The sequence below is a fragment of the Atractosteus spatula genome, chromosome 7 (genome assembly GCF_055471065.1).
Source record: "Atractosteus spatula isolate fAtrSpa1 chromosome 7, fAtrSpa1.hap1, whole genome shotgun sequence".
Lineage (NCBI taxonomy): Eukaryota > Metazoa > Chordata > Actinopteri > Semionotiformes > Lepisosteidae > Atractosteus > Atractosteus spatula.
This window is the reverse complement of record NC_142712.1, coordinates 31,064,773-31,091,896: the sequence shown is the minus strand read 5'-3', so window position 1 is coordinate 31,091,896 and position 27,124 is coordinate 31,064,773. Positions and strand designations below refer to the sequence as shown.

General features: G+C 36.5%; 1 protein-coding gene across 6 annotated transcripts in view; it reads left to right on the top strand.

Annotated features, from left to right (window-relative positions):
* ppp1r12b (protein phosphatase 1, regulatory subunit 12B) overlaps positions 1-24,855 on the top strand; it is a 40,181-nt gene extending 15,326 nt beyond the window's left edge. The window contains exons 1-8 of one of the 6 annotated variants that reach the window (XM_088921385.1): positions 12,779-14,043; positions 14,152-14,168; positions 16,744-16,879; positions 17,421-17,525; positions 18,106-18,156; positions 18,588-18,638; positions 21,715-21,924; positions 23,397-24,855. In XM_088921385.1, coding sequence (XP_088777511.1) covers positions 13,945-14,043; positions 14,152-14,168; positions 16,744-16,879; positions 17,421-17,525; positions 18,106-18,156; positions 18,588-18,638; positions 21,715-21,849 — 594 coding nt within the window. In that variant the 5' untranslated portion in view covers positions 12,779-13,944 and the 3' untranslated portion in view covers positions 21,850-21,924; positions 23,397-24,855. Of the gene's footprint in view, positions 1-12,778; positions 14,044-14,151; positions 14,169-16,743; positions 16,880-17,420; positions 17,526-18,105; positions 18,157-18,587; positions 18,639-19,316; positions 19,375-21,714; positions 21,925-23,396 lie in introns of those variants that run through there. The other 5 variants (XM_088921384.1, XM_088921389.1, XM_088921387.1 and 2 more) reach the window with 5 other exon arrangements.
* The last annotated feature ends 2,269 nt before the right edge of the window (positions 24,856-27,124 follow it).

Genomic DNA, 27,124 nt, shown 5'->3' with positions numbered 1-27,124 from the left:
ATAAATTGGTGTACTTTTGTTTGTTAAATATGAAGTACTCACATAAAGAATACTTAACACTCTATACATCCCATAATGTAGACATACTGTGTGATGTGATCAGGTAAATGTAGTCTAGATGGCTAGATGGTGATACGTAGGCTCTATAACATGGTTCAAGATTCAAACAGAAAACGAATACAATGAACAAAATGCACAATTGGAAAATGACATGAAAATTACCAAAAGAAGAACATTTTTACTACTAAAACCAGTAAAATAACTGTAAAAAATGAGAGCAGTTAATAAGATAATGTTTAATATTAATGAGATAATAAGGACGATTCTGTTCAGTCCAATATTTGCCATGTCAACAAAGTTGATTGGAATTTGTTGCAGTGCAGCCCAGATAAAAACAACATATTACAAGAAACATATTACATTTACACATACACAGTACATAGTAATCAATCAAAGATTCTAGTCTACTTATAGTACTACTGTACATTCACTCTCAATATTTGCAACCTCCAAGATCTTCATATTGAGGTGCCTAATGGCTTCTAGACAGGAACTGAGCAGTACTACATTTGATTATTTGAAATCTCCTCCCCGAAGGGAGAAGTTTAAAAAAGGAGCTGGCAGGAGCAAAGGTCTGTGGACACCTTAGATTTCCGTTTGATGCAGCTATCATAAATAGTAGAGCCAACAGAGGGAGGATTGCATCCGATTGATCTTGGATGCTGTGCATATGGCTTTTTCAAACTATTTCTTCTCTTGGGCAGTTATATTGCCATACCCCACTGTCACCGAGAAGGTGACCAGACTCTCACTTACAGCTCTATAGAAATGCGTCATTGCTTCCTCATTAACTACAAACACTCTGCATTGTCATAGGAAACACAGTCTTTAATGGGTTTTATTCATGATGAGGCTGGTATTAATTTCACACTTCAGTGAGTGGTAGATGGTCATGTCAAGAAACGTGAAGGCTTCCATTCTCTCTACAGTCCCCCACCAGCGTTTAAGTCTTAAAGATAGTAATATGCTAAGTGAAGATTTCACCACATGTTTTTACAATAGAAAACATCAATTACATTATCAGTGTTATATACTGAGCACTGTCAGCATGAAATGATTTTGGCATAGTTGTCACTGAGTTTCTAGAGGGGCTATGACCGCAAAAATGGTGTAATTCACCAGAGCCTGGTGGTATTCTCAGAGCCATACTTCAGGAAATTAAAGATGTTTTTCATAGAATCCCAGTGAGGATACTGTATGTCAAGGCTCACACAGAATGGAGAGGGACCCCTATACTGTATTTAAGAATTGCAAATGTAACATGGGTTCATGAAAGGTGGATAGAACTGAACCAGTAATCTATAGAGCAATCATCTTACTCCTTCACAGTTTAAAGAATCGCAACCCTTTCAATCTGGAACAAAAGTAAATAAGAGGAGATTTGATCCAAGTCAGGAAAAATATTATGGGTTATAGATATTAGAAAGCGCTTTCCAGGATAAGCTGTGGCTCCTCCATGACCCTGAATCGGACAAAGTGGTTAGAAAATGAAAGGATTTGTATTGGAAAATGAAAGGGAATTGTTTAGGACAGGGGATAGGGAACACGTCTTTACACAAAGGGTTGTGGTTGTCAGGAACAAGATTACCATCAGATGTTTGAGGTTCAAACTTCTGGACTCTTTTAAGAAACATCTGGATGAAAATACAGACTTATTTAACCTTTAAACTGCCAGTCTGTAAAGATAAACTAAATTACCTCCCCTCATTTGCAACCTTTCTTATGCTGTTTTTTCATCACGAGAAGAAATATTCAAGCCCAAAGGGTTTATACAGTAAGTTTTATCTTTTAATATGTAGATATATAATAATAATAATTGATAATTGGTTACACTTATATAGTGCTTTTCTGGACACTCCACTCAAAGCGCTTTACAGGAAATGGGTACACTCCTCTACCACAACCACCAATGTGCAGCATCCACCTGGATGATGCGACGGCAGCCATAGTGCGCCAGAACGCTCACCACACATCAGCTATCAGTGGGGAGGAGGACAGAGTGATGAAGCCAATTCATATATGGGGATTATTAGGAGGCCATGATTGGTAAGGGCCAATGGGAATTTTGTCCAGGACGCCAGGGTTACACCCCTACTCATTTCAAGAAACTCCCTGGGATTTTTAATCTCATCCGAAGGACAGCGCCTGTTTACAGTATAGTGTCTCCATCACTATACTGGGGCATTAGGACCCAAATGGACCGCAGGGTGAGCGCCCCCTGCTGGCCCCACTAACACCTCTATATGAACAGATTTAATTATTCAGTGGTACACTGACTCTATTTAGCAGTAAAGCAACCAGACAATATGGGATTTCCAGCTTAGCTAACATATATACAGGAGCAGTTTGTAAACAGTTTCTTTGACCTCAGAGAAAGGGGAAGCCATCACAGTTTCATTTCATCTGTTTTTTAAAGCCGTAGAGAAAATGAAAACGAATAAGAATAAATGTAAAAGCAACAATACATATTTAAATGATGAACCCTTTCAAAGACTGCTGTGAGAGAAACATACTGTATCCTGGAGGGTTTAATCTGGGCTGTTTACTTGACCAAGAAAAAAAAATGATGCTCAAGTTTTAATATAGAACAGAAGCGAGAGAAATGGAGAAAACACAGGAGGAGTACACTGTATGGGAAGGAAGCACAGGCTTTTATGGTCATGTTTATCATTAGTCATTCCGGTGGGTGAAGCTCATATTTTCCATTGGGGAGAGCTGGCAAGGAGACTGCAGCTGGTCCCAGGGGGGATAAAGGAAAAACATGCAAGCAAGGAGCAATTTCAAAGATATAACACTTAACAGAACATGATTGTTCAAACTGGCTGAGTCCAAAAACATTATAGCTGCAGAGGAATTGATTTAAAGTGAAGCAACACAAGTGTTAAGCATTGCTGAGTAAGCCTACAAGTTTTAAGAAATTCAAGCACATCTCAAACATGTTGATGCTTTAGCATACCACCTTAGCAGAAATGTTTACCAGTTCATTCATGCAATTGTCAACAATTCTGTGTGAGACAAAGGAATTTGTAAAGTTACCCTTTAACAAATATGTTTTCTGCTCCCTCCTTTCAAACCTCCATTTATCAGGTATTTTATAACATTTTTACATTTTTATGTAAAATAAGCTAATGTATCTAGTAATGTATATTATATATCTATAATTTATCCTACAATGTACGTCTCACATACATTATACAGGTATGTGAATGGAGCAAACCTAAACAATGATGGACAGATCTTCAATGACCTGATTATGCAGATGTCTCCTAGCTGAGATATATGAAATGTTATTTCTTGCTCTGGAAATAATGAAAAATTATTATCTTCCATTCTGGCAGAATATAGACTAAAACAAAAAATACTGACTACTGATAAGGAGCCAAATGTCATGACTGTAATCCAAATACCAGATAACAGTGTTGAATTGTTGAAATCATAATACTGTATGCTGTTGTAGTATATATTGTACTAATTATTGAGCTCACAGTATAATATATTTTGAAGTATACCTTTAAACCAATGTTAGTCCAAAGAACAATGAAGGAATGAGAAAGAGACTAAAGAGAAGTACAAATGGGACAGGTTAAATTTGAGATCAATGGGAAGTGTGTGTAAACAGCTTAGGATATTCTGTTTGAAGAAAAGATCATATTTATCCCATTAGTAAATAAAAATAAGCAGTGTCCAAAATGGTAAGGCTTTTTACAAAATCCCTAAAAAATAATCCTGGAACTCCTGTCAGTTAGCATTCAAAGTAATGCATGTACAGTACTTACAAGAAGAATCGGTTAATAGACAGGAAACAGAGTTTACAGATAAGGTGTAAATGTTTAAATTATAGTGATATGTTTAGTGGATCTACACTGCACTTCTAATTTATGTTGATTATCTAAATTATGGTATAGTTAGCAAATTAGTCACATAGGCAGATTATCCCATACTAGATGGATTAGGAAAATTCAAAATGGACAACCATCTTACAGATTACATATTAATATAGACATTTAATAAGGTGCAGGGTATTGTTTCTTGATAGCAAAGACATAACCTACAAATACAAAATAGGAAAAACAGAGTTTGGACAAGCTAGTTTTGAGGCTAAAATAATTTAACCTTTTTAAACTTTAAAAGCCTATAGAATTTGAAGGGAATGGATTCCAATATTCAAGATCCTTAAAGGAAATGAGAAAGTCAACCCAAATTATTTCCCCAAAATCACCTACATTATGAAATGTGCACCAGAAGTGGAAATGCAACTGGAGTCACTTTTCAAGGGTTGTGGAAGTGGAACAAGCTACCTCACTATGCTTGAAAGTTGAAAAAGCAACGAGATGAGATCCTCAGGTCAATTATGCACTTAGAAATGACTGAGAAAATGCTTATTTGTAACTGTTCAAATGTTTTTTTGTGAATAAGTAAAAATAATTAATCTACTGTTCCTCAGCTGCATTTTACAACAAACGTCTGGCTGTGAAATAGGAATTAAAAGAATATATACTGACCAGCTCTACAGATATATGGTATCTAGAGCCACTAAAGACCAATTTACACAATGTGTACAGTATATCTTCATAAAAGCTCTAGTTATAAATGTGGTCAATGGCTGCATCTCTGAGCAGGAAACTGGACGTTTTGGATCAATAATTGTGGCAAAGGATTGTCCACGTTCACTTCAATGGGCACATCACCATACCAAGAGGTTATGGTTCTTTGAGCATGTTGCACCAGAGCTCTACAAACCAGCATTTGAAGACTACCACAAGACTAGAACTAACTGTGGAGCAGACGCCAGTTGACATGGACATGCAATTGAACCTGACTTCAAACTTCACAGAATTTCAAATTGTCTTCAAATGCAGAAAGCGGTCATGCCTGCAACCATCCTGCAACCACCTCATGGTGACTGCTAAGTTACTGTACCTAGTTTAGCTAGGAATAATAGATTGGCATTTACTATAATAAGATAATATATGAATGCAAATTTATTCTAAATAGATTAAAATAATAAAAAGATTGTTTTTAATTGACCCAAATACCAAATATTTCTGTGCTTTGAATTTGAAGCACTACAATTTTTCAGTTTGACATCTTGCTAAGGCAACAGCACAAGCATACCCTTGGTTTGTCTAACTTGTCTCTGCTGTGAGAGAGCCTGGCATTGTTATTGTATACCTGTACAGTGTATACTGTATGTGTGTTGAATCAATGTTTTCTGCAAAACAGAGCTGTACTGTATGTTAACACATTTTAGAGGCTGTTTAATAAAGTTTGGGCTGCAATGCAATTTAAACTCAAACAAATGTTTCTTACTATTGCACAATATGTTTAACAGTTGTGTTTATCTACGTACTTTTTAACACATTTTAAGTCAACCAAGTTGCTTGATTAAAACATAAGAACATAAGAGTGTTTCTGTGTGCATCACTTTGTGGTTAAAATATTTTTTGCTTAGCTATCGTGCTAACAGAAAGTCCTGTTTTTAGAGAGGACACAAAGAAAAATAAGAAGAAAGGAATTTAGGGTTTAATTGTAGGGTGGTACAGTAGGTGTGTGAAAAAAAATCTGTTCAGTTTTGTTGAAATGGATTGATCACCAGGTGATTGTTTTTAACTTTATTCATTGGATTTACCTAATACCTCTGAGACGGTTTTTAATGCATGTTATTGATTCTCTGTAGTGTACTCTGTTTTATCATATGGTCCTGAGAGGCACGTGTTAGAGCTTTGGGAAAAGATACAAGCAACAATATGCACACTATTGAAGCACAGTATTCCTTGCTCCCCTTTGGTACATTATTACCGCTTCATGATGGCTCTTCTATTAACCAAACTACAGAAAAGGGTTTTGCTGGCTAGCATCATGGCCACCAAAATAATTATTTTGCATCATTGGCAGTCGCCTCTTCCCTGATGTCAATGGGCTTTTGCCTTTATTGAGGTTGCATATTAGTTATTTAACAGATAGTTAGAGTTATCTAACGGCTCAGGTTCTTGGTGCCAGGGAGCAATCTTTGCATCTCTGGCAGAACAGAGTGAAAGATATGAGAGCGTTGCTGGTCCCTCTACCATCCTCTACTTGCTGAGCTGGTTTCACAGGACTCCTAAAACTTGTCATCTGGGAAAGGTGGATTTTAGGAAAAGGACAGTGATAAGGAAAGAAGCTTCTAATTAATGGAGTGCCACAAGAATATTCCATCACTGATCTTCCTACTTTATAGCAATATACAGTACACTACAATTTCAGTAAATATTTGAAATCTGCAGATGACATAAAATGGGACAGATAACACTACTGGAGATGTAAAACATTAGTGTTCACGAAAGTGGGAGAATTTCTGGAAAAACAATTCCAATTGTTATAGAGGTTTTTGAACCCAGTTTCCTAGGTAATACGGAATCCTTGGATCAATAAAGTACTACCAAAAATCTTAGCATGATGGGTTGAATGACCTACTCTCATTTCTTATCTTCTTTATCATTATTTGATAGCAATTTTCATCCCAAATGAGTCCCAAAGCTCTTTACATAATATCTATCCACTACTGAAGTGCAGTACCCACCTCGGTGATACAAGACAGCCATTAACACTGCAACAACACAACAAAACTTTCATTTACTATCTAGAATTAATTTGAAAGATAAGGCAGGCCAGATGTTCATATCCAATGTAGAACATAGTCAGTTGGGACTCCAGGCTTAACACCCCTACTCTTACAAACTGTTTCTTTAAGGGATCTTTAATATTCTTTAAAGGCCTCATGTTCACTTCTCATTGGAAGAATGGTATCTCCCATAGCACAGCACCCCTGGTCTCCATATTTGTGTGTATGTTTGTAATTTCTGAATCAGAGGGAAGAAGACCACCTAATAATCCACAAATTCCACATGCAACAGCAACCTTAGAGCTCTCCCATCTCAGTAGATTGTAGATGTGGGTCACTAGCACTGGCACAACATTGGCACAACATTGGAATAGAGGAGCAGAACTATACTGATTCCAATCTGACAACAAGCTCATTAATTCTGCTTTCACTCATTTTGAACTACAGTGTAAAAAGACTTAGAGTGTGTCATGCGGTAGAAATACAGTATACAGTCCAATTATCCTGATGTTTCCTGTGAACTAAAGTGGTAAATAGGGAAACAAAAATCCAAACATATCAGCATATCTGGCCAAACATATTGTATGAGGAACAAGTAATAGGTTTATTCCATGATGAAAAAAGAAGAAAGAAAACACAACGTTTCGGACATGGAGCCTTCTTCAGGTGTGAGTCTTCTTCAGGTGGCCTTCAGGCCTTCTTCTTCTTCAGGCTCCACAGTCGAAACGCTGTGTTTTCTTTCTTCTTTTTTCATCATGGAATAAACCTATTACTTGTTCCTTTGCAGCCTACGCATGCTGACGCGGCTACCCATCTAAACTATATTGTATGAGGACTCTTAATTGTAATGGGGGTGATAGAAGATTTAAAGCCTGTGTCTAATTCAAGTTCTCTGTGAATTTTCAAGGTATCATTGTATGGAGTGGTGCAGTGTCACATGGTTTCCAGAAACTGACACAAAAATAAACAGGACAAAATAGTAATTAAACCTAGTTCTTCTTTGAGATCTAACTGGACTTCTTCAGTTCTTTCTCTAGTTGTTGTTTACTAGCTGTTTACTGGTTTTCACCATAACCAAACACAGAACAATACTGGTCCCTGTTGCAAACCCATGTACACTATTTGGGTTAATCGCTTGATCACTCTTTCTCAGTAGCTCTTGCTCTCCTGCACAGTTGACTCGATGAGCACCTGCTCCCTCTGATGGGTGGAAGATTTTAATAGATTTGCCAGTCTTGGAAGCCTACAGTAACATGTCCAATAGCTATTGCCAGACTGCTCTTTGCATACACATCTGGATGAAGACGGAGGAAGGACCACTAAGACACAAAATGGAACAAATTTCAGCTTGCTGTTATTTAATAGGGTGTGTGAGCAGCTCCCTTCCTATTTTTCAGTGCGCAAACACTGCACATCTTCATACAATGGGCAACATATACAGTATGTATCATATGTATTAACCACTACCAATAATCTAATTAACTAATATGATAGACACCAGGTGTGTGTATTTAGAAAACATAGAGGCCTTTTTATATCCTCTTGTGATAAGTCAACTGTTATCACAGTCCCATCCAAAACTGGCCTGCCACAGCCCAGTTCATTCATCCATTTTCTAACCATTTCATCCAATTCAGGGTCATAAGGGAGCCGGAGCAAGCGATGGGTGAAATGCAGGGTACAGCCTGGATGGGATGCCAGTCCATCACAGGGCACAAATAGTCAAAGACAGTATATGCACACACTCACACCAGGGCCACTTTTTCCTGAAGCCAATTAACCTACAAGGATGTCTTTGGACTCAAGAACAGGAACTCAAAGATCACCTACAGAAATACCAAAATACTACACAATTGCCACAAATATAAGGGTAACATACAAACATCATGCAGATAACATCCAAGGTCTGGAATTGAAACAAGGGCCCCAGTGCTGCAAGGCAGCCATGCTAACCAGTACACCAATGTGCCTCCCAACCCTATTTCAATGTTATTGTTACTTCTGGACCATTAATTTAACAGGCCTTCCCAACTCCAAACAGAACTTCCTATTACTGTAAGTCTATATTACAGTATGTCTTTGCTCCTACTGATAATGTGTACTAACATGTATCAGAAACTCTTCCTTCACATTGAACACTCTGTTTTATTCTCAGACTCTTACCAAGTAAAAGAAATTAAAGGTCCTTTCTTTTTTAAAGTCTTAACGAGGAATTGATTGTAGCTAATGGAAAATATCATGTAATCATGCGTTTACTCCCATGTTGTGTCTTAGCTAATTTATAAGGAGTTATGTGGCTATAATATGAAACGGATGGGAAGGAAGTGATTGTTAATAACAGACAGACCTACAAGACATTAGGGAACTCAGTAATGGCTATGTATTTGCTGTAATGGTGATTTATTGCAAATGCAGTACAAGGATATGAACTCAGCTATATTCTTTATTGGTTGCCACAGTAATAGGATTTGTTGATAGTGTGGAGAAATACAGATGTTAAAATGAACTGTTAATAATATGCCAAACAGATTTTAGTGAAAAAATGCACCTGGCTTTTGAGCTTGTCTGAAGTCCCTAACACAACTGACTACGGTTGTGTGGTCCCTGTATAGTAATATAGGTTCTTACTGGAAAAAATTAGCAGATGAATTAAGAGTGTAATTAGGGCCAGCTGCTTGGGCACCCTAGAAATAAACTGAACCAAAGGAGCAGGGGAAGGTGGGAGGACAGCTAGAGGGGGCACATTGCCAAGAAGGATGAAGACAGGGAGAAAGAAATGGATTTCTAAAAAAAAGAGAGGATGTAAAGGAGAGTATTAAATGGTGGAATGGGAGAAGAACAGTGAAATAGAGGAAATAAGAATGTGATTCTTGAGATCCCCTGGGTGCTATCTAATAAAGGCAAAGTTTCCACCACTTGCTAAATAGTATAATGAAGTGGTGAGTGCCTCTGCTGTGGTCACTCAGAATGAATAGATTTGCTGAGATTTGCTTGTTTTATTTACAAACATGAAATAATTATTCTTGTTCAATAGGGATTAAGCTGCTTGAAGTGTGGACCGCACATAAAGAGCTTTAAATAGCTGTGTCTTCATCAGGGAGAGGTCCCTGGTGGCAGATCAACCTCAGTTAACGAGCAAGGGCTATAGCTTTTGGAAAGATCTTCTCTGCAGCTCCACAGCAAGCATCCGTCCCGAACTTGAGTGCATGACCACATAAGGACAGGCAGCTGCAGCGGCAGCACATAAATATTTATAGAGAAGAAATGGGATTACAGAAACACTGTGTTCAATTTAACAAACTTATGTGTGGTGGGTTGTGGAATAAAAAAAATCCAAAGCATATTTTAACCCTGTAAATTATCTTCTTCATCTTTGCTATTCTCAAATTTATAAACTTTTATCAAAAGGAAAAGACAGGTGTTAGCTTGATGATCAAGGATTTATGAATATGATCCAGAGTTTCACGACAAGGGCTTTACTACTATTTATTATATATGTACTTTTTATTTATGATTAGGTGCTAGTAATGTTAAGACACTATTTTCTCAAATTAGCCTGGTTTTTGTGATCAATCAAGGCTGATACTTTTTTTTTATCCAGAATTGCTAAACGTTTTTAAAGATTTCTTAATGATGAAGAATTCTAATCCCTTAACATCCTGATACACTGTATAGATACTGTATACAGTATATTGCTTTGTACTGTAAGTCCAGCTCAACTACTTGAATGTCAGAGGAAAAAAAATAAGTGGAAGGATTGATTCTCTGTCCTTTTTCGGTGTTGTTTATATACCCCTGGTTTCATTCTTTGCATCTGATATTTCATTCCTTTCATGAGAATCAGGTTTATCAGAATCGAGTTTCGTTCAAAATAGGCCCATAAGAAATGAAAAAAAGAGCAAGCTCCCTTGAGGACAAGCTAAATCTCCCAGTGAGTGTTTATGAAATTCTCCCATGCAGAAGCAGAACTCCTAATCTCCTGGAATGTAGAGAACATGAGATCAGAAATGAAAAGAAGAAAGCAAAGCAAAATATCTTATAAGACTTGCCAAAAGGTGCATATCTAACCATATGTTCTTGTATTCTAATACTGAAGAATTGCAGCTGCACAAATCCTTACAAACATAAAACCTTAGACCTTTGTCAGCTTTCTGGCATAATTGACCAATGTGTCTTTGTAACTTGAAGGAGCCATGTGGATATATTCACAGACTCAAACTATTAATAATAATTACAAAACTTTTGGGTAACATAATACACACAATACAAAATCTTACACTAAAATGTGTGAAATTTCTCAGGTTACATTTTGATTAATTTCCTAACTTTCTTGCACCATTTAAAACAAGAATAGCAGTGGCAAAGACCATGGTTTGTTTCACCTATCCTCCAAGGCAACCTGCAGACCTCTGCCTCCTTAGAAAGCATGACTCCCTGTAGAAACAAAGAGCTAAGATCTGTCAACAAGGTCCATTCAAAAGCACAAAGGTCACACATTTAAGTAGTGCCAATTGAAAAGGTCATAACTTTGTAGCGAAGTGAAATTATTTATGATGGATTGGAAACAGCTCTTGAATGACAAACCGGATAAAAGATATTGGAGAGAACTGCAGTAGGTAAAAAAGAATGCAATCAGACCAGCAGGGAGCATATCACTTTTCAGGGTCAGTGTGTCTTGGAGCCTGATCTTTTTAAAGGTCTGCTTGAGTGATTGCTGAGGTTCTGTTACACAGTAGGTGAGGTGCAGCATCAGGTTCTTATCAAAACATTGGCTTTTTACTATAGTCAATCAACTATGGCACAGAACTGTTTTTTTAAATGTACAATTTAAAATAAAAAAAATATCTAAAGAGCTTTGATCTCTCTCTCTCTGATTTTGGAACATCTACTCTAAGTCTGTGAAGGATTCGTTTAGATAGCAATTTAGGCCTTATAGTACTGATATTCCTGGATTGATATGGGTGAGTGCGAATGGAATTTTCCGACTGGTTGAACAGAATTGGTCAGGCATTGCCACGGTCAGACGAGAATGAAGCTGGCTTCCTGCTTCCTGTAATGAGTTATAGTAATGAGAGTTTTCAAGGCACTGCAGTTCCATTAATACTTCATCTGATACTTTAGCTTTGCTGTTTTACAACATTGGTAGGCAGTGTAAATAGTTTAATGTCCCAGCAGTACACATTTTAAAATAGGTATGTACAGTATTTTATCTTAACCTTTTCTTCACTTCTCTTGTGCTTGCACAAAGCTGCAGGGGTGAGTGCAGTTGATTAAGAGCTGGCAAATAAACAGAATAAATGGGAAAATGCATACAGTAAACAATTTACAAATTATAACCTTTAAATTAAAATAAAATTTAATAATGATATAGGTTAAAAGTACATAATTCCTGGTGATCAACCTGAAACATTTTTTTTTTCACTGTGGAATAAAGATTGTTTCCTACTGTGAGTTAGCCCTGTATGGGCAAAAAAGATGTAGTTTTACTCAGACCTACAGTATACTGACAAGAATTGCGGGTTTGTTACAGTTTTTCTAAAATAACTGAAAAAAGAAAACAACAATAACTCTATAAAACTGATACTACAGTATATCATAATTGTTTGTTTTGCATCCAAACAACTGTTTAACACATGGGGAGATTTACAAAAAATACAAACATTACATATAAACATCACTGCACATTAAAAATAAATCTCACAATACATAAAAACATTGACCCATACATATACAGTACATTATACATTACTCCTACAAGGATTCACACAGTTTACCAAAACCTGCAAGTTTACTTTCCCACAATCACCCTAAGCTCCTATAATTGCACAATACCCCTTCATTTTCACAAATAACCACTAACTGCACTTGCCCCTAAACTGATACTCCTTTATTATGAGTTCATTTTTTGAGTAGTTTGATTGAATACAGGATAAACAAATTCCCCATTTTATGTCTGCATTGAGGACCTCTAACATGTCTGTTTGATGGCACCAGTTGGTATTCTTCATGCAAAGCATGTGAAAATCAGAGAAAATACTAACGGCTCTGTTCAAGTGTTTTGCCCCACTATCTTAGAATACATGCAAAGTGATATAAATCAAGTTTACTATTTACTGACTGTATGCCAAAACCAAGATCCTCTCCAATGATTTCTTCACAATTTGCTGTGATGAGTTCACAGCTTGACATAAGAGGTATCGGCCTGAAATGACTGTGTTCTCTTGGACAGGTTTTCTTAGCGAGGGGTATAATACTGTAAGTAAGGTTTTCTATACAGGAAAAATTAGTGTCTACACATCTGGAAAATTGTTTGCCAATCTGGAGCTCATTTCCTTGCAAAGAACTTCAGAATAAATGCTGTGTATGATCATCACCAGTTACCTTACAAACATTTGTAGACTGAAAAGTGTTCATGACTTGGTCTACATTAATGATAACCATGTCTGAACTGTTAAGTGAAATTTAATTTAGAAATTTATAACAACAATCATAGGTGTCTACTTTATCATACCTGGTGAAAAGCAAAACTTTAAATTTAGCTCATTTGAAAACTGAAGTTCATTATCAGTCATTATTCCCGTCATTTTCTTCATACTGTCCCAGTTTCTTCTATGGTTATTTGATTTGAATTAATCCTCCAAATGTTGTTTTTTTTTGTACATTTGGCTTTTAATTCTTTTTCAGTCACATTCATTTCACCAAAGCCCTTATTTTTTAAAGAGAATTTCCTCAGAATCACGGTGTGTGTAGTGTCCTTTCTTATATACTGTATACACCTTATTATTTAGATACAACCCTATTTTCCTTTCTGGAAATAAAATGACTGTACACAAAAAATGATGTCACTGTTGTTATGTTATCTAAGGCCCTTATTGAAACATGTCCCATTCCATACATTCAAAAAATAGGAGAACCTGTTTAAGGCATATCTGAGAGCTGTAATTGTATCATTCTTTTTATTGGGATAGAAGCAGAGCGGCATAGTGGCACAGTAGTTAGCATGCAGCCTGGGGCCATAGAGTCAATTCCTGGGGTGCTCTCTGCGTAGTGTTTGTATACTGTGTTCATGTTGCTCTGGTGCTCTGGTTTCCTCCCTTAGTCCAAACACATACAGCATACAGCAGGTAGGTTGCCTTCTGGGAAAATTGTGCATGTGAATGTGTGTGATTGCTTCTGTGTGTGCCCTGACATCCCATGTAGTGCGTATTCTGCTTTGTGCCCACTGATTGCTGACATAGGCTCCCGCTCCCCTGCAAGCCTGTAAAGCTATTAGATAATGATGGATGGATGTACAGTATTTGAGGATTTGTTACAGAGCTTCCAGTAAATACTTAAAGGACAGAAGAATCTCTCAGTCCATTCCAATACGTTTGGGCCTACAGGTACAATAAGGATATTGTATGCTTCATTTAATATATGTGATAATATTAATTTAATCTTTTTACATATTTATTGCATTTTGATGGACTTTTCTCTTTTTTATTTTACAGCATGATAGGACATCCAGGTAAGTAATTAATTTATTATTATTATCCATTTATATCCATAGTTCTATGCTTTTAGGAAAAGGAAAACACTTTGAATATGAAAACAAAAACTTTCATTTATATCCATAGTTCTATGCTTTTAGGAAAAGGAAAACACTTTGAATATGAAAACATATTCAATTGTAGTTTCTGCAGACTGACACCAAAGTAGTCATATGCATTAAACTACATATGCATTAATTCTTTTACAAACCTAATCTATCATGTACAGTATATAAACATGATCATGTCAATTGATCAGCAACTTGTACATATAGTATATTAAACCAGGGCATGTTCAGTTGCATAATTCAAGGTTAGTTCACCATTTTCCTTATGGGTTCCTGTACTGCTGGTTTCACTAGGTTTCCTAAACAATCAATCAACAAATATCTGGCACAAACCTCCATTTGTAACCAATTAAGTCCATTATTTTATTCAATTAATTAATAGAACCAGTAGCAGATATAGAGTTACTGTATCATCTGTGTTTTCCTTCATTCCACAATGCTCTCAAAAAGAGCATTTATCTTCTGTTCACTAGCTATTTCCTCATCTTTCCAATCACTCCAAAACCAACAGGGGAATGTAACCTCATAACCACCTCATTTTCTCTTAACTTTTCTTCAGAAAACATCTGGATGAGATCCTTGAGTCAATTAGCTACAAAACAGGCTAGATGGGCCTAATGGCCTCTTCTAATTTGTACCTATTTTATGTTCTTAAGTTAACATAACAACATCCCACCCTAGACAGACTGCTTTCTTTTCACACTTAGGAACAACTTGGGTGACCACCAGGACAATGGCCATTGCTGTTAGCCACTCATTTCACACTGAATCCCTCACATTTATTGCATTTCTCTTGTGGAAATTGAGCTGAATGTATAGTTCAGAATTGTATGATATCCTCTCAAGTCCATGATATAAGAACACGTAAAATGTGAAATTTGCGAGAGGGAGCTTTCCAATCATGATTCTATTTTAGTCTCATTTTGTTAATCCAACACCTGATTTTGGTTAAGAATTTTGCACCAGACATCCACAACTCTTAAAATATAGGGCCTCCTATTTTTAGACCTAAATGCACTGCTTTGTAATGTCAACTCCCAAAATTCCAACAATTCTGGAACAAAAGCATTTAATTTAAAACACATTGTCTTAATTAGGCAAAATAAAGACACATCATGAGTTTTGAGTTTAAAAGTAATGAGTTTTTTAAACTTTTTTTTAAATAGTACAGTATGTTCAGAAATTGTAGTACTTTCATCAGCAGAATTAGTCAACATGTCTCTGTTTTGTATGTAGATTATATTGCAAGTACTGCATGTTTTATTTATTTTGACCAATTACTTTTTGTTCTACTCATCCAAAATTGCCTACTGAGTGTTTTTCATGTGTCAGCTCGAGGATACAAACCATACTCACAGGGTAGAATGAGGAAGTGTAGACAAACTCTTTTGACCTGCCCACATTACAGTAGAGCTATTTGTCTTTTGGCACAATGTAGATTCACTGTCGATTGGTGGAGATGCTCAACCATCACTGAAAGCACTGCAAGCTCACAAGCACCTCATTAGTAGGCTGCAGGGGTTGATGTGTCATTAATAACTGATAGAACCCTGCTTACAGTACTAATTCAATCATATATTTTGTTTTCTTCTCAACTCCACTTAGGACAGCCTGGTCATATTTAGCTAATGACATGACCCAGGCTTAAACTCAAAATGCCTTGACCACAGCATAACATCACTAATTAAGCCACTCTGGGGGGCCAACAGGAATTCTGTTTAACTGCCCCTAAATTAATGGGAACCTGCCTTACTGCTTATAAACACTTCAGTGGTGTCCATGCTCTGACTTCCAGCATGAGACTAATCCTGTGTTTAAGAATTTCGAGTATTATTTGTTTACCATTTAGATATTTCACTATAAATTTTAATACACATCATGGATGATAGAGAGCATGTAATTTAATTTTTCTCATGTAAAGAAAACTATTTTGACCATTTCAAAGTCCTTTACCTATACTGGTTAAATACAGAGGTGAGTTGTTTTGCTTGTGGGTTTTAGGTTGTTTTCTAGGGGTAGAAGTACACTTGGCAGAGCACCATTTTTCTATTAAGCAAACTTTTCACAGCACGTGTCTTGAATTAAAATAATCAGGCTCATAGCAGCTTTATTATGGGACACATGTAATGTATGCAGTAAGTGCATACTTTCAGTCTGGTATATGATTCTTTTCTTATACAGTTTAAGTTGCTAAATCATTACCTTACTGTACATTACATTATTCTTAACTACTAAAGTTAATAAGATGGTTCATACGCTGACCCCTTCAGGTTTCTCAGTTGTGGGGCAGAGGATCTACAGTATGTGTTCAGTTTTAGAATGACTGTATCTGCTTTCTCTTTTGAAATTAATAAATTTTCAGCCCTTGCACTTCTAAGGCTGTTCATCTCCAATGCCATGTCTGTTTACAGGATGGAAAGGGAAGTGTATTGTCATCAATATTGTCATCAGATGTTGACCTTGGACTTCTTATTCCTAAATGCAGGTTAGATTCCTCCAGCTCTGGAGACAGTGCCACAGACCGACTGCTGAGCCGAACCAGTTCCTACACCCGACGAGAGAATCGTTTGGCTTCACTGAGCAAGTCTGAGGAAGACAGAAACACCAAGGACTATAAAAAGGCATTTTACAGTTTATATTCAGCTGTCTTTTAAACCAACAGCCATGATTTTATATTAGATTCTTCACTGATGCCCAATTTTATATAATGTTCTTTTTGAGTAAGCTTGTACAAATCTGTGTGCAAGATTCAGAATTGAATGATACAAATGTAATGATTTTTGCTAAGCCTTTCAAATGTAGGTGCATGTACAGTATGACACTTTACAGTTAAAAGGAGTTCTGTGCAGTGGGAAAATGTGAGCCAATCTTTAATTGAATTATTCTCTTTCCTAGCAAAATAATGTCACTGGTAAAGGATGGAATCTAGATTCTAGATTTGCTTGGAAGATTTTTTCATTTACCACAGATTTCATTCTTTTTAGAGTAACTCTTTAGTTCTCAAAGATATATTATGTATGAGTATTCTATTCATCAAACAGCTTCCAACTACAGTTATAATATGAAACTATTTGTTAGCATAAAGTATGTGAAGTTTCCTTTTAGAAAATGTTAAAGACACCTGTTCAGTGCCTTTTCTCATTCTAACATCTGGTTGTACAGATGTACGAAGATGCTTTGGCTGAAAACGAAAAGCTAAAATCAAAATTGGAAGACAGCAAAAAAGAGCTTGCCAAGATCCGGACACAGCTGGATAAAGTCACACAGGTGAATGTGTTTGAGAGAGCTTATATTTTACTATCATTTACAGTATGTCTGGAATGCACTGCTCTTTAATCTGAAACAGCATCTCACCAAATATTATCTATTAATGTCCAAAATTATAGAAAATAGAAATAGAAAACACTTTTTTTTTTAATCTGCAAATTAATTAATCTAAAACTATGTGTAGTCTAAGTAGTTCAGGTAGGTAGCTGCATCAGCATGTGTAAGCTACACAGGAATGAATAAAGGTTCATTCCATGCTGAAAAGAGAAGAAAAGAAACACAACGTTTCGCACACCCGAAGAAGGCTCCACAGCCAAAACAGTGTTTCTTTTCTTCTCTTTCAGCACGGAATAAACCTTTAATTGCTCTTACAGTATGTGTAATCTAGTCAAGCGTCTAGTCAAATCTATGCATTTTTGTGTTTCAGTATGTTCGGCGAAGGCTTTCCAGTATGTCATAAGTAGTTCACTTAAGAATGAAAAGAGATTAATCTTACTGTATGTGTTGTCTCCGCAATGTAGATCTTTTTTGGATTCAAAACTCTGTCTTGTTACAGTAACTTTGCCACTTTTTGTTGCAGAAGCAAGATAGCATGTCTGAAAAATCCACTGTGTTTGAAACTGAGAAAAGGGTATTCACATTTTTCTCATTTTAATTCCTTATTATCAGTAAGAGTATATACTGAAGGATACTGTTATTTAATTTAAACCCTTTCCATAGTTTGACAAACGTTCATCAATTGTTCTCAAATCTTTTTTCCTATAAGCAGAATATTAGCACTGGCAAATGCTCTTTAAAAACCCAATTTTAGGTCTCTTTCCCTTCCTTTTCTCTAAAAATGTAACTAAATTTAACATTATTTCTTTATAACTTTTGTTTTATTAGTTACATTATTCTTTAAGGGTTAATTCTTTATGTAAGCTTGATGCTTAATTTCGGATTGACTGTCTGGTAGAATAGAAAGAAGTAATTGAGACTGACAGCAACAGAGGCAAAATCTCCTCCTGACTCTGTGATATAAATTATTTTGTTACATCTTATTATTTTCTTACATCTTTGAAGGAAAAACGCACTCTGGAGAAAAAGGTGTCGGAAATGGAAGAAGACCTCAAGGTAAAGGTTTTTACATTAGATGTTTGATAGATCTTAACAAGCATGTCCTCACTAGTGCAGACTAGTTTAGTTTAACTAAACAATAGCAAAATGAATCATTCCCTGCCCTTAAAGAAGCATCATATTTGTATTAATTAAGAAAACAATAGGACAGAATTAATACTATTGGTATTTGCATGATTGTAATGACTTTAAAGTTAGTGCCTGCATTTCAAACAAAGTTTTAGTATCTATTCACAGTATGCACACAAATACATACATAGTACAGTGCCATTCGTAATGTGTGCAGAGAGCCTGATGGACAGAAAAATACTATTAATTCTTCTTCATAGTAATCTCCAGCTTCATCCTTGCAACCCTTAATAGACAACTTTCTAATAAATTGCAAACATTGAGTACCAAGAGTGATGGCAGCCCAAAAAATCTAAGCATAACAGTGAAAAATAAATAATATTGCTTAGTTCCCATCATATCTTTATGGGTTGTTTCCAAATCTTTGATTATAATGATACATTATATCATATTATTACAGTTAAAAAATACTATTATTGTATTTACAAGTATTTCTCATGTCATGCTTGCAGTAACGTTTCAAGAGATATGGAAAGGAAAGCTAAAAAATGATTTTGCTTAGTGGCCACTTCTTTGCATTTAATGATGTTATTACCATTACTTCAGCAGGACAGCTCTCTGAGACTGTGGTCTCATTTTCATTAATCCTGGTGCAGGGCCTCTGGTGAGTGGCACAGAAAAAACTTGGACCTGCTTCCTGCTGCCACACACCCCTGCAGTGTCTGGCCATGGCCTGTCCATGACAAAGGCTTCTTTTTACCAGCCTTTTAAAGCAACCCTCATACACACCACCCACTCTGCGTGTTTCTGATTTCTTTAGTTTGTTATTGTTATCCACTCTTGAATGTATTAGGTTCCTTTTAATTCACTTAATGATTTTCAGATCTTTTTGCTTAAGCTCAGAATAAGCTCTACATGGAAATCAAGCATTGTGTGTAATATATAATTAAGAGAATTGAAAATCATATATAGAAGTTTTAAAAAACATTTAAATAATCAATGGCCTAATTGGTTTTAAAAATACTAAACTTATTGTTACCATGGAGCAAATTGTGTACTGGACTGAAACAACACGCAACAAATACAGATTTGAATAAGGACACTGCCGGGTGGCACCAGCAGTGTTTCACTAGGCTCCTATCCAAGGCAGTATCACAGGCATTTGGTTGGTCCAACTATCAAATCATATCTGTAAAGGTTGTCTAAAACTGAACCAGCAACCAGCAGCAGTGGGGCCTATTAAGAAGCTTAAGACTGAACAGCACAAGGCTTGCACATCAGAAGTCAGGCCAGTTTGCTGTATCCTGAAATGACGTTTGCATGGGATTTCTAAAACACCCTTTCTAAGTCTGAAGAAATTTCAGATCACACCAGACAGTATTGTAACCGTGCAATGACAATTACAGTATATTACCAAACAGTAAATGTGTCCATTACATTTTTCAAAAGATCTGAAATACATTTTTTGCACAAGTATGTGGTATGAACACAGATGGCTGGATGCATACTGTTCACGTCAGTGTTTCACTGAATGTAAGTCTTAAAGGTTGTGACCAATCCAAAACATATTTACATAGAGGCAATGGTCTCAATGCATGAACAAGACACTGGGGAGGTGTTTTTTAGCTGCATTTTTAGTAGTCTTTTCTGGCTTGCAAGTCTTTCCAATTTACTGTTTCACAAAAATTAATCAATTTGTTTATATACAGTAGCACATGTTACTCGTCAATTAAATTATGTTTCTGTATATCATGTGCTGCTCAAGGGAAAATAAATAAGTAAAGCATATGCCTTCTGGTTTGAGGATGAATGCTTTGTCTAGGAGCAAAGCCACTAAGTTGATTACACACTCTCTACTTTCAAAACAGCATAAGATGGAAAGCATAAGATGATTTCTAGTACTTTATATGAAAGAATACAAGCTTTATAAAAGAGTCATCCGTTTATCAGTCAAATAAAATTAGTTTCTCTGACAGTTTATTGGTGTAGGTTTTGAAATAATTAACAGGAATGCATTTTATAATGTTTAAAAAAATAAATATTCTGTTGCTATTTACTTTCATCATTTGGTTCACAATACTGTAGCTTCTTTTGGCTAGTTAAAAGGACGGCCATTAGCTCATTACTCGAGTTTGTGTGCACTTCTGAGTTTGTGAGAGTGGAGTGACTGATGATTTTAATAGCTCCACAATAAATGTAACCAAATGGCCTTGAAGGAAAAGACCCAATTTCAAATGTGTGGTTAATTCTTGCCTATACTGGTGCCCCTGTTACCTTACTTAAGCCATGCTCCCGTTGCGTGTGGTAAAACTGCGTATGAGGCCATGTGTAAACCACCATATCATGAAAATACAGTGCAACAGGGAATTACTAGGGGCTCTCTTAAAAAGTCAGTTTTACAGTACATCACATACACTACAATACTTTAATGTTTCATTGTCCTTTGATTAAAATAAACCAAAATGGTCATTTTAAAATGGCTCAGTGGCATGGTGATACTACAGTATGTATTGCTACCTCACAGCTCCAGGATAATGGCTTTGTTTCCACCCTCTGCTACTTGTCTGATTGGAGTTTGCATTTCCCTCTCACGTTTGTGTGGGAATTTTCACCCAGGGTGCTCCAGGTTCCTCCCACTTCTGAAGACATGCTGACTGAGTTTTCTAGATTATTTTTGTTTCTCGATTGCTGTGCATTGGACTTGAACACAACAGTCATGTGTTTTCTGTCCCACTTTGCATTCTGTGCTGACCATGGCACCAATATAATGAACATTAGATCATTATATATTGTGAGGGCCAAACCAACAATCAGACAGTACACTCGAACCATTGCTGGGTCTATTGTTCAGTGCAAGGTCTATGCTTTCAAAACACAGTCCCTCACTCTGTGCTCTGTACACTTTGCTCGCTGCTTTTGTCTTGCCTTGTCCGTCCACATTTCTCTCTGTCTGCTTGTCCTCCACTGTATCTCCCTCCCCTCCTCCTCTGTCTCATCTTTCCAGAGCCTCCCCCAGCTGGCACAGATTCAGACCCTGCGCTGGGTGAACGAGCGGCTCGTGGCAGAGAACCGAGCCATGATGCGGGTCATCGCCAAGCTATCCGAGGTCACCTCCCTGCCAGAGACTGAAGACCTCTAACCCCCACCCTTCCACTCCTCTCCATTCTTCCTCCTCCCGTTCCTTCACATGTCTTCTCTGCTGCACTGCTCTCAGGCAGGTCATGACCCCACACAGCCCCACATTATGTCATTGAAGGCTTCCTTTGGGCTGTGCTTTTCTCAAGTCTCTCTCTGAGCTGTGACTTACAGTCTGATACATTGTTTTCTTTTTTCCTTCAACCTCAATAAAGACAAAAGGTCCCACGTCCAAAGCTTTAATTTTGAATTATGGTGACAACCAAATGAAACCTACAAGAAAAATAAAAATGTCATGAGAAGGTAACACTTAAGTGATCATCCAAACCATCATGCTCATTTACAGTAGTTGCTAATATCCTCGATTTGGTTGCTGATCCCAGGATTTCATCCAGCTGCTTCTTAAAGGTTCCCAGTGTATGAGCTTCAACAACATGGCTTGGCATGTGTAAAAAATTAAATATTGACTGACTGGATGCAAGCAAACCAAGCATATCTCATGGCACCTACTTTGGTTTTAAAATGCTTTAAAACTTTGCTAGAAAACAACACAATTGGTTTGATAGACTTCAACGTTCTTTCCTTAATGACAGCAGTGCAAAATATTTTAGTTCTTAGGTTTTAAACATGTTGGTAAACTAGGACAATGTTTTAGAGTCTTTCCACAGAATAAACATAAAGAAAACAATTTTTCTTTTCGGGAAATAAAGAATAGGCTCTTCATTTTCATTAAAAAGATTTAGCTTGAGCATACTGTATGTTAAATCTCATCAGATCTTCAAAAAATAATTGGATTTAACCTTCTATAAGTTAATGTTAAATATATGCCATCTGACCAGAAAAGAACCACTATGTATCACTGAGCACTGGAATTCAACTGACTGAAAATGCAATCGTTTCTTGTAACTGTTTTTTGGAAGTTTGTATTTGTGTAACAGCTGTATTGTTTGCTAAAGATGTCTGGTCTTGAGAAACAATCCTTAAATGTACAGCAGCTGTCAAGCAATGGGATATTAAAATTACAGGCTTAACAACAACAACAGCATCTTTGCCTCTGAACTATTAATAGTGGGTTTGTGTTGTGCATTCCAGGATTTACTGTATATGTACAGACAGCTGAAATTGGTTGTTGTGTTTGAAAAACAACTATACTGTAGTACCGATGACACTTGAAAAGTTCAGACAAAATGCATTTTACTTACCCCACTGAAAAAAAAAAAGTGGTATTTCTCTAAATTTATTGTGGAAAAAATAAGGGGTAAAATGCTCTAAGAATATTTTAAAGTGGATTTTTCTTGATCAAATGTTTTTAAATTAATGAATGTATAATATGATTTATTTTATATTCTATTATGGAGTATATTCTTGATCAAAGGCAATGGTCAGAATATTTATGTTTTGTTGCTGGTTGAATAAAAAGAACAGATTGTGTCAAATGCTCTCACAGGTATTTCAGCAATGTCTGAAGAACAATCTGCTTGAGGAAAACCAAGCTTATTTGAAGTGTTTGCAGCTGCTTCTTGACAATCCTCCCTTTCTCTGTCTGTTCAGGTTTTAACTGAACTCAAATCTGATAACCAAAGGCTGAAGGATGAAAATGGAGCCCTAATCCGTGTCATCAGCAAGCTGTCAAAGTGATGACTACAAGGCAGAAATGAAGGAGCTGCAGAGCATGCATGTCCACGGCCATCTCACAGTCCAGTACATGCTCACTATCACTCACTGGCTCACCACAGATCTGTACCTGCTATAAACTACTCACACTGCTGTAGAGGATGCCAGGACAAAGACTCGTCAATCAGGGACTTGCTATAAACACATCTTAGTTGGAGTAGCAGCCAGGACTCTGTAACATTTTAAGTAGCCATAGCCTCAAGTTCATTGGAGCCCCTCCCTAGAAAATTCATGAAGACAGACAAACCCTACTAGAAAGAGTCACATACTACACTAAGACTATACAGTATTTCATAAAGAGATTCTTTTATTGATTTACCACACAAGATAACAAAGGTTTACAGAGATTTTATATGATATATTTTTAAATTATTGCCAAAGAAATGAGTGTTGAAGCTGTTATGTTATATTAGCTAAAGATTACGTGCAGACATCTGTTATCAGTATCGAGTGTGTACCAATTCTAATTTTTAGTCTACAGTACATATTCAGTTTGAACATTCAATAAGGGTGTTCAAACTGAAAATGTAATCTAATAGCAAGATCTTTTCTGCTTGACTATCAGCAGATAAGAGGCCATGAGTCTCACTGTATTCATCCATTCACTTCATCCTACCTTTACCCTCCACTTGCTTTTCAAATTATCCGTGATCATAAACCATTTCCAGAACATCTGCATTCCACAGTCCTTCCTTAAAAGCTCCCCATTGATTGAAATATATCCAGAAAATATAAAAATGTCCAGACGGTGCAAAAATCTCAAGACTACAGTACATTACATTGAGAGAAAAATTTTACACAAGGCATGGAATGTGTCATAGTTTATGTCAACTTATTTCAATTCCAGTTCTAATTCTGGTAAACTGATCATATTACAGACTTGGATTTCACTTATCATACTTCTTAGGTTTGGCAGTTTTTCCAATATTTCTTGTTGAAGTTTCATTAGTAGAATTTCAATGTACACTGCTTGATGCAGATATCTTTTAAAAGAAATGATTGCCGATGCTTCAAACTGTCGCAAGATACAGTACATCTCAGCCAAAAAGTGAAACATGAATGACTTTCCATTTTATGTGTTTAATTATATAGGTAGAAAATTATGACATCATGATGAAGAAACTTTGGTAAAATTACAATTTCATCTTAAAGAGTATCTTTAACACTTTTGCTTCCTGTGCCTTGCATTATTTGACTTGCAAAGAAAACAAGTGAAAACCTTCCCATAAATATTAAGTAAAGCAAGCCCCAGTGTTTAATATTTAATATGTATTTATGCTATATATTTGAAAATCCTAAAAATGGAATGTGACACATCAATAAAAAATAACTACAGTATTATACTGCTTTGCCTATTTTTATTATAAAGTAAAATTGTTCCCATTTAATTTCAAACCTGGTTTTAATCAAGAAAAGTCTAGAAAGCTTCCATTTTGCCTACAGGTACGCTGGACTGGTGTCAGTGCACCGTTGCACATGTTCTGAGATGTTCACAGCTAGCAATTTCTAACCTGGCAAGATGTTGCAGCTAAACACAGTCTGTCAATCATAGGAAACAATCTTGGAGACCACAGCACAGGATGCCTTTCCATGAAATGTATACTGTATAATCAAAAAGAGATGACCTGGGCATTAATGTCTAGTACAGAACTCTAGTAGTGGTGAGGAAACCTGACTGCACAGTGCTACATTGACCTCACCTGGTGACATTTCTACTGACTGAACCCAGCAGGTTAATGCACATCCTCGATGCTACAATGGCTTTTGTGCAAGATGTGAATGTAAAAGGGTCTTTGAGAGAAATGGGGCAGAATCACACTAAGATTAACACAATGCATCGCAGATGTACAGTTTACTTTGCTTTTAACAGTACTGGCTTGTGACCTTTGCACTACTGTACATGTCCTGTTGATTAGACCCATTGATGGCAAATGTAATGAATTTATCAATGTAATTTCTGTTCAACCTGAATTCAGAGTATCTTCTACAAAATATTCCTTTTTTCGTTTTCCTGAAAACTTTCCATTTGAAGTGATTCATGTCTTTTTGATGTTCGTAGATGCAATATAAACTGATGGAATAAAGAAACACAACATTTTCTGGAATGAGAATACTATAGTTACAGCTTATGTACATTCACAAAACGTTGTCCATTTGTTTTAAGTCCTCTGACCAGCAATACAGCTTCTGCAGTGAAGCATTGCAACTTGCCAATGAAAGCCCATTAGGTGCACTTTTACGCAACGAGGTCCAGGTGGAACAATGCCTGATCAGGTCACCTTAAAAAAGGCCTTAATTCAAAGATTAGACCACTGCAAGAAAAATGCCACACTTAGTCAGTTTTCTGTGCATTCCAAAATGCCTCCAATGTCACCAGAAGCAAGGTAGGGGGCCATTGGCATGCTGCAGGAAGGCATGTCATGTGCCAGCGTTGCCTGTAGTGTAAGCCGCTCCAATGTGTCCCGACTGCAGAGAAGGTTTCAGCAGACCGGATTTTTTTTTCCATCAGTATATATGTTCCTCAGTTTGTATAGTGAAACATAAAGGGATTGGGGTGTAGCAACATGCACAACTTAAAGGCAGCTGTTTAAGAGTATTAATACTATAAGCTATAAGGGTACAAACCCAGTGGCCTTTACTTACAGTGTGAAAGAAAACCAAAAACCAATTGATATATTTTATTTTTTATGGAACAAGTAAAGGTTGACTCCATGCTGAATAGAGAAGAAAAGAAACACAACATTTTGGCTGTGGAGCCTTCTCCGGGTATGAGAAAGAGAGGAAAGTCTCTAAACTTTTATTTGTTCCTTTGCAGTCTACGCACGCTGACACAGCTACCTACTTTAACTATTTTTTATATTTTATGATTAGTTTATCTGTCTTAACTACAGTAGATTCAGTGCAGGTACCTAGACCATTTATGGATGACGTTTGTAATGTTCCAGAACATTGAAAGCTTTGCAACTAGCCTACCACTTTTGTGAAAAAATACTGTACTGTATATGCTGGTTATACTTTCTCTACTGTTACACTTATTCTTCCCCATTTCTTACCATTGCACTTACAATAAAATCAATTTTTTTTTTCATTAGGCTCACATGTTTTCTTAATATAGCACATACAGACAAACAGCACTGTGAGGATGTACAGTATGAAGTCACCAATTTCACTCTTTGTTCATTTAGGACTATATAGTATTTTTAGGTACACAGATGGATGTCTTTAGCCATTTAAGATCCCATGGACTGTTCTTATGGATACTAGTCTCAGCCACAGTGTCCTGGATAAATTCCACACTGGGCTTGTACAACTTTAGCTTGTGGGTTTGCTAAAGTTTCTCCTTTATTCAAATTAATTTATTGAGTAGTGTACTGTAGTACTGTGTAGTGGGGTTTCTGGAGCATAACTATACTGTAGCAGAGGAAGGGGCTCCCCTCCAATGTGTAAAACACTTTGGTATTCCTTTGCAATAAAAAAGCACATTAATGCAAAGAACTATTATGATTAAATATTATTAACTGTTTAAAACCAGTGTTGAAAGTTTAAGAAATTGTTATTTTTGCTTTACTTTCTTGCAATTTGTACTTTTGTCATGAGAGTAGTAT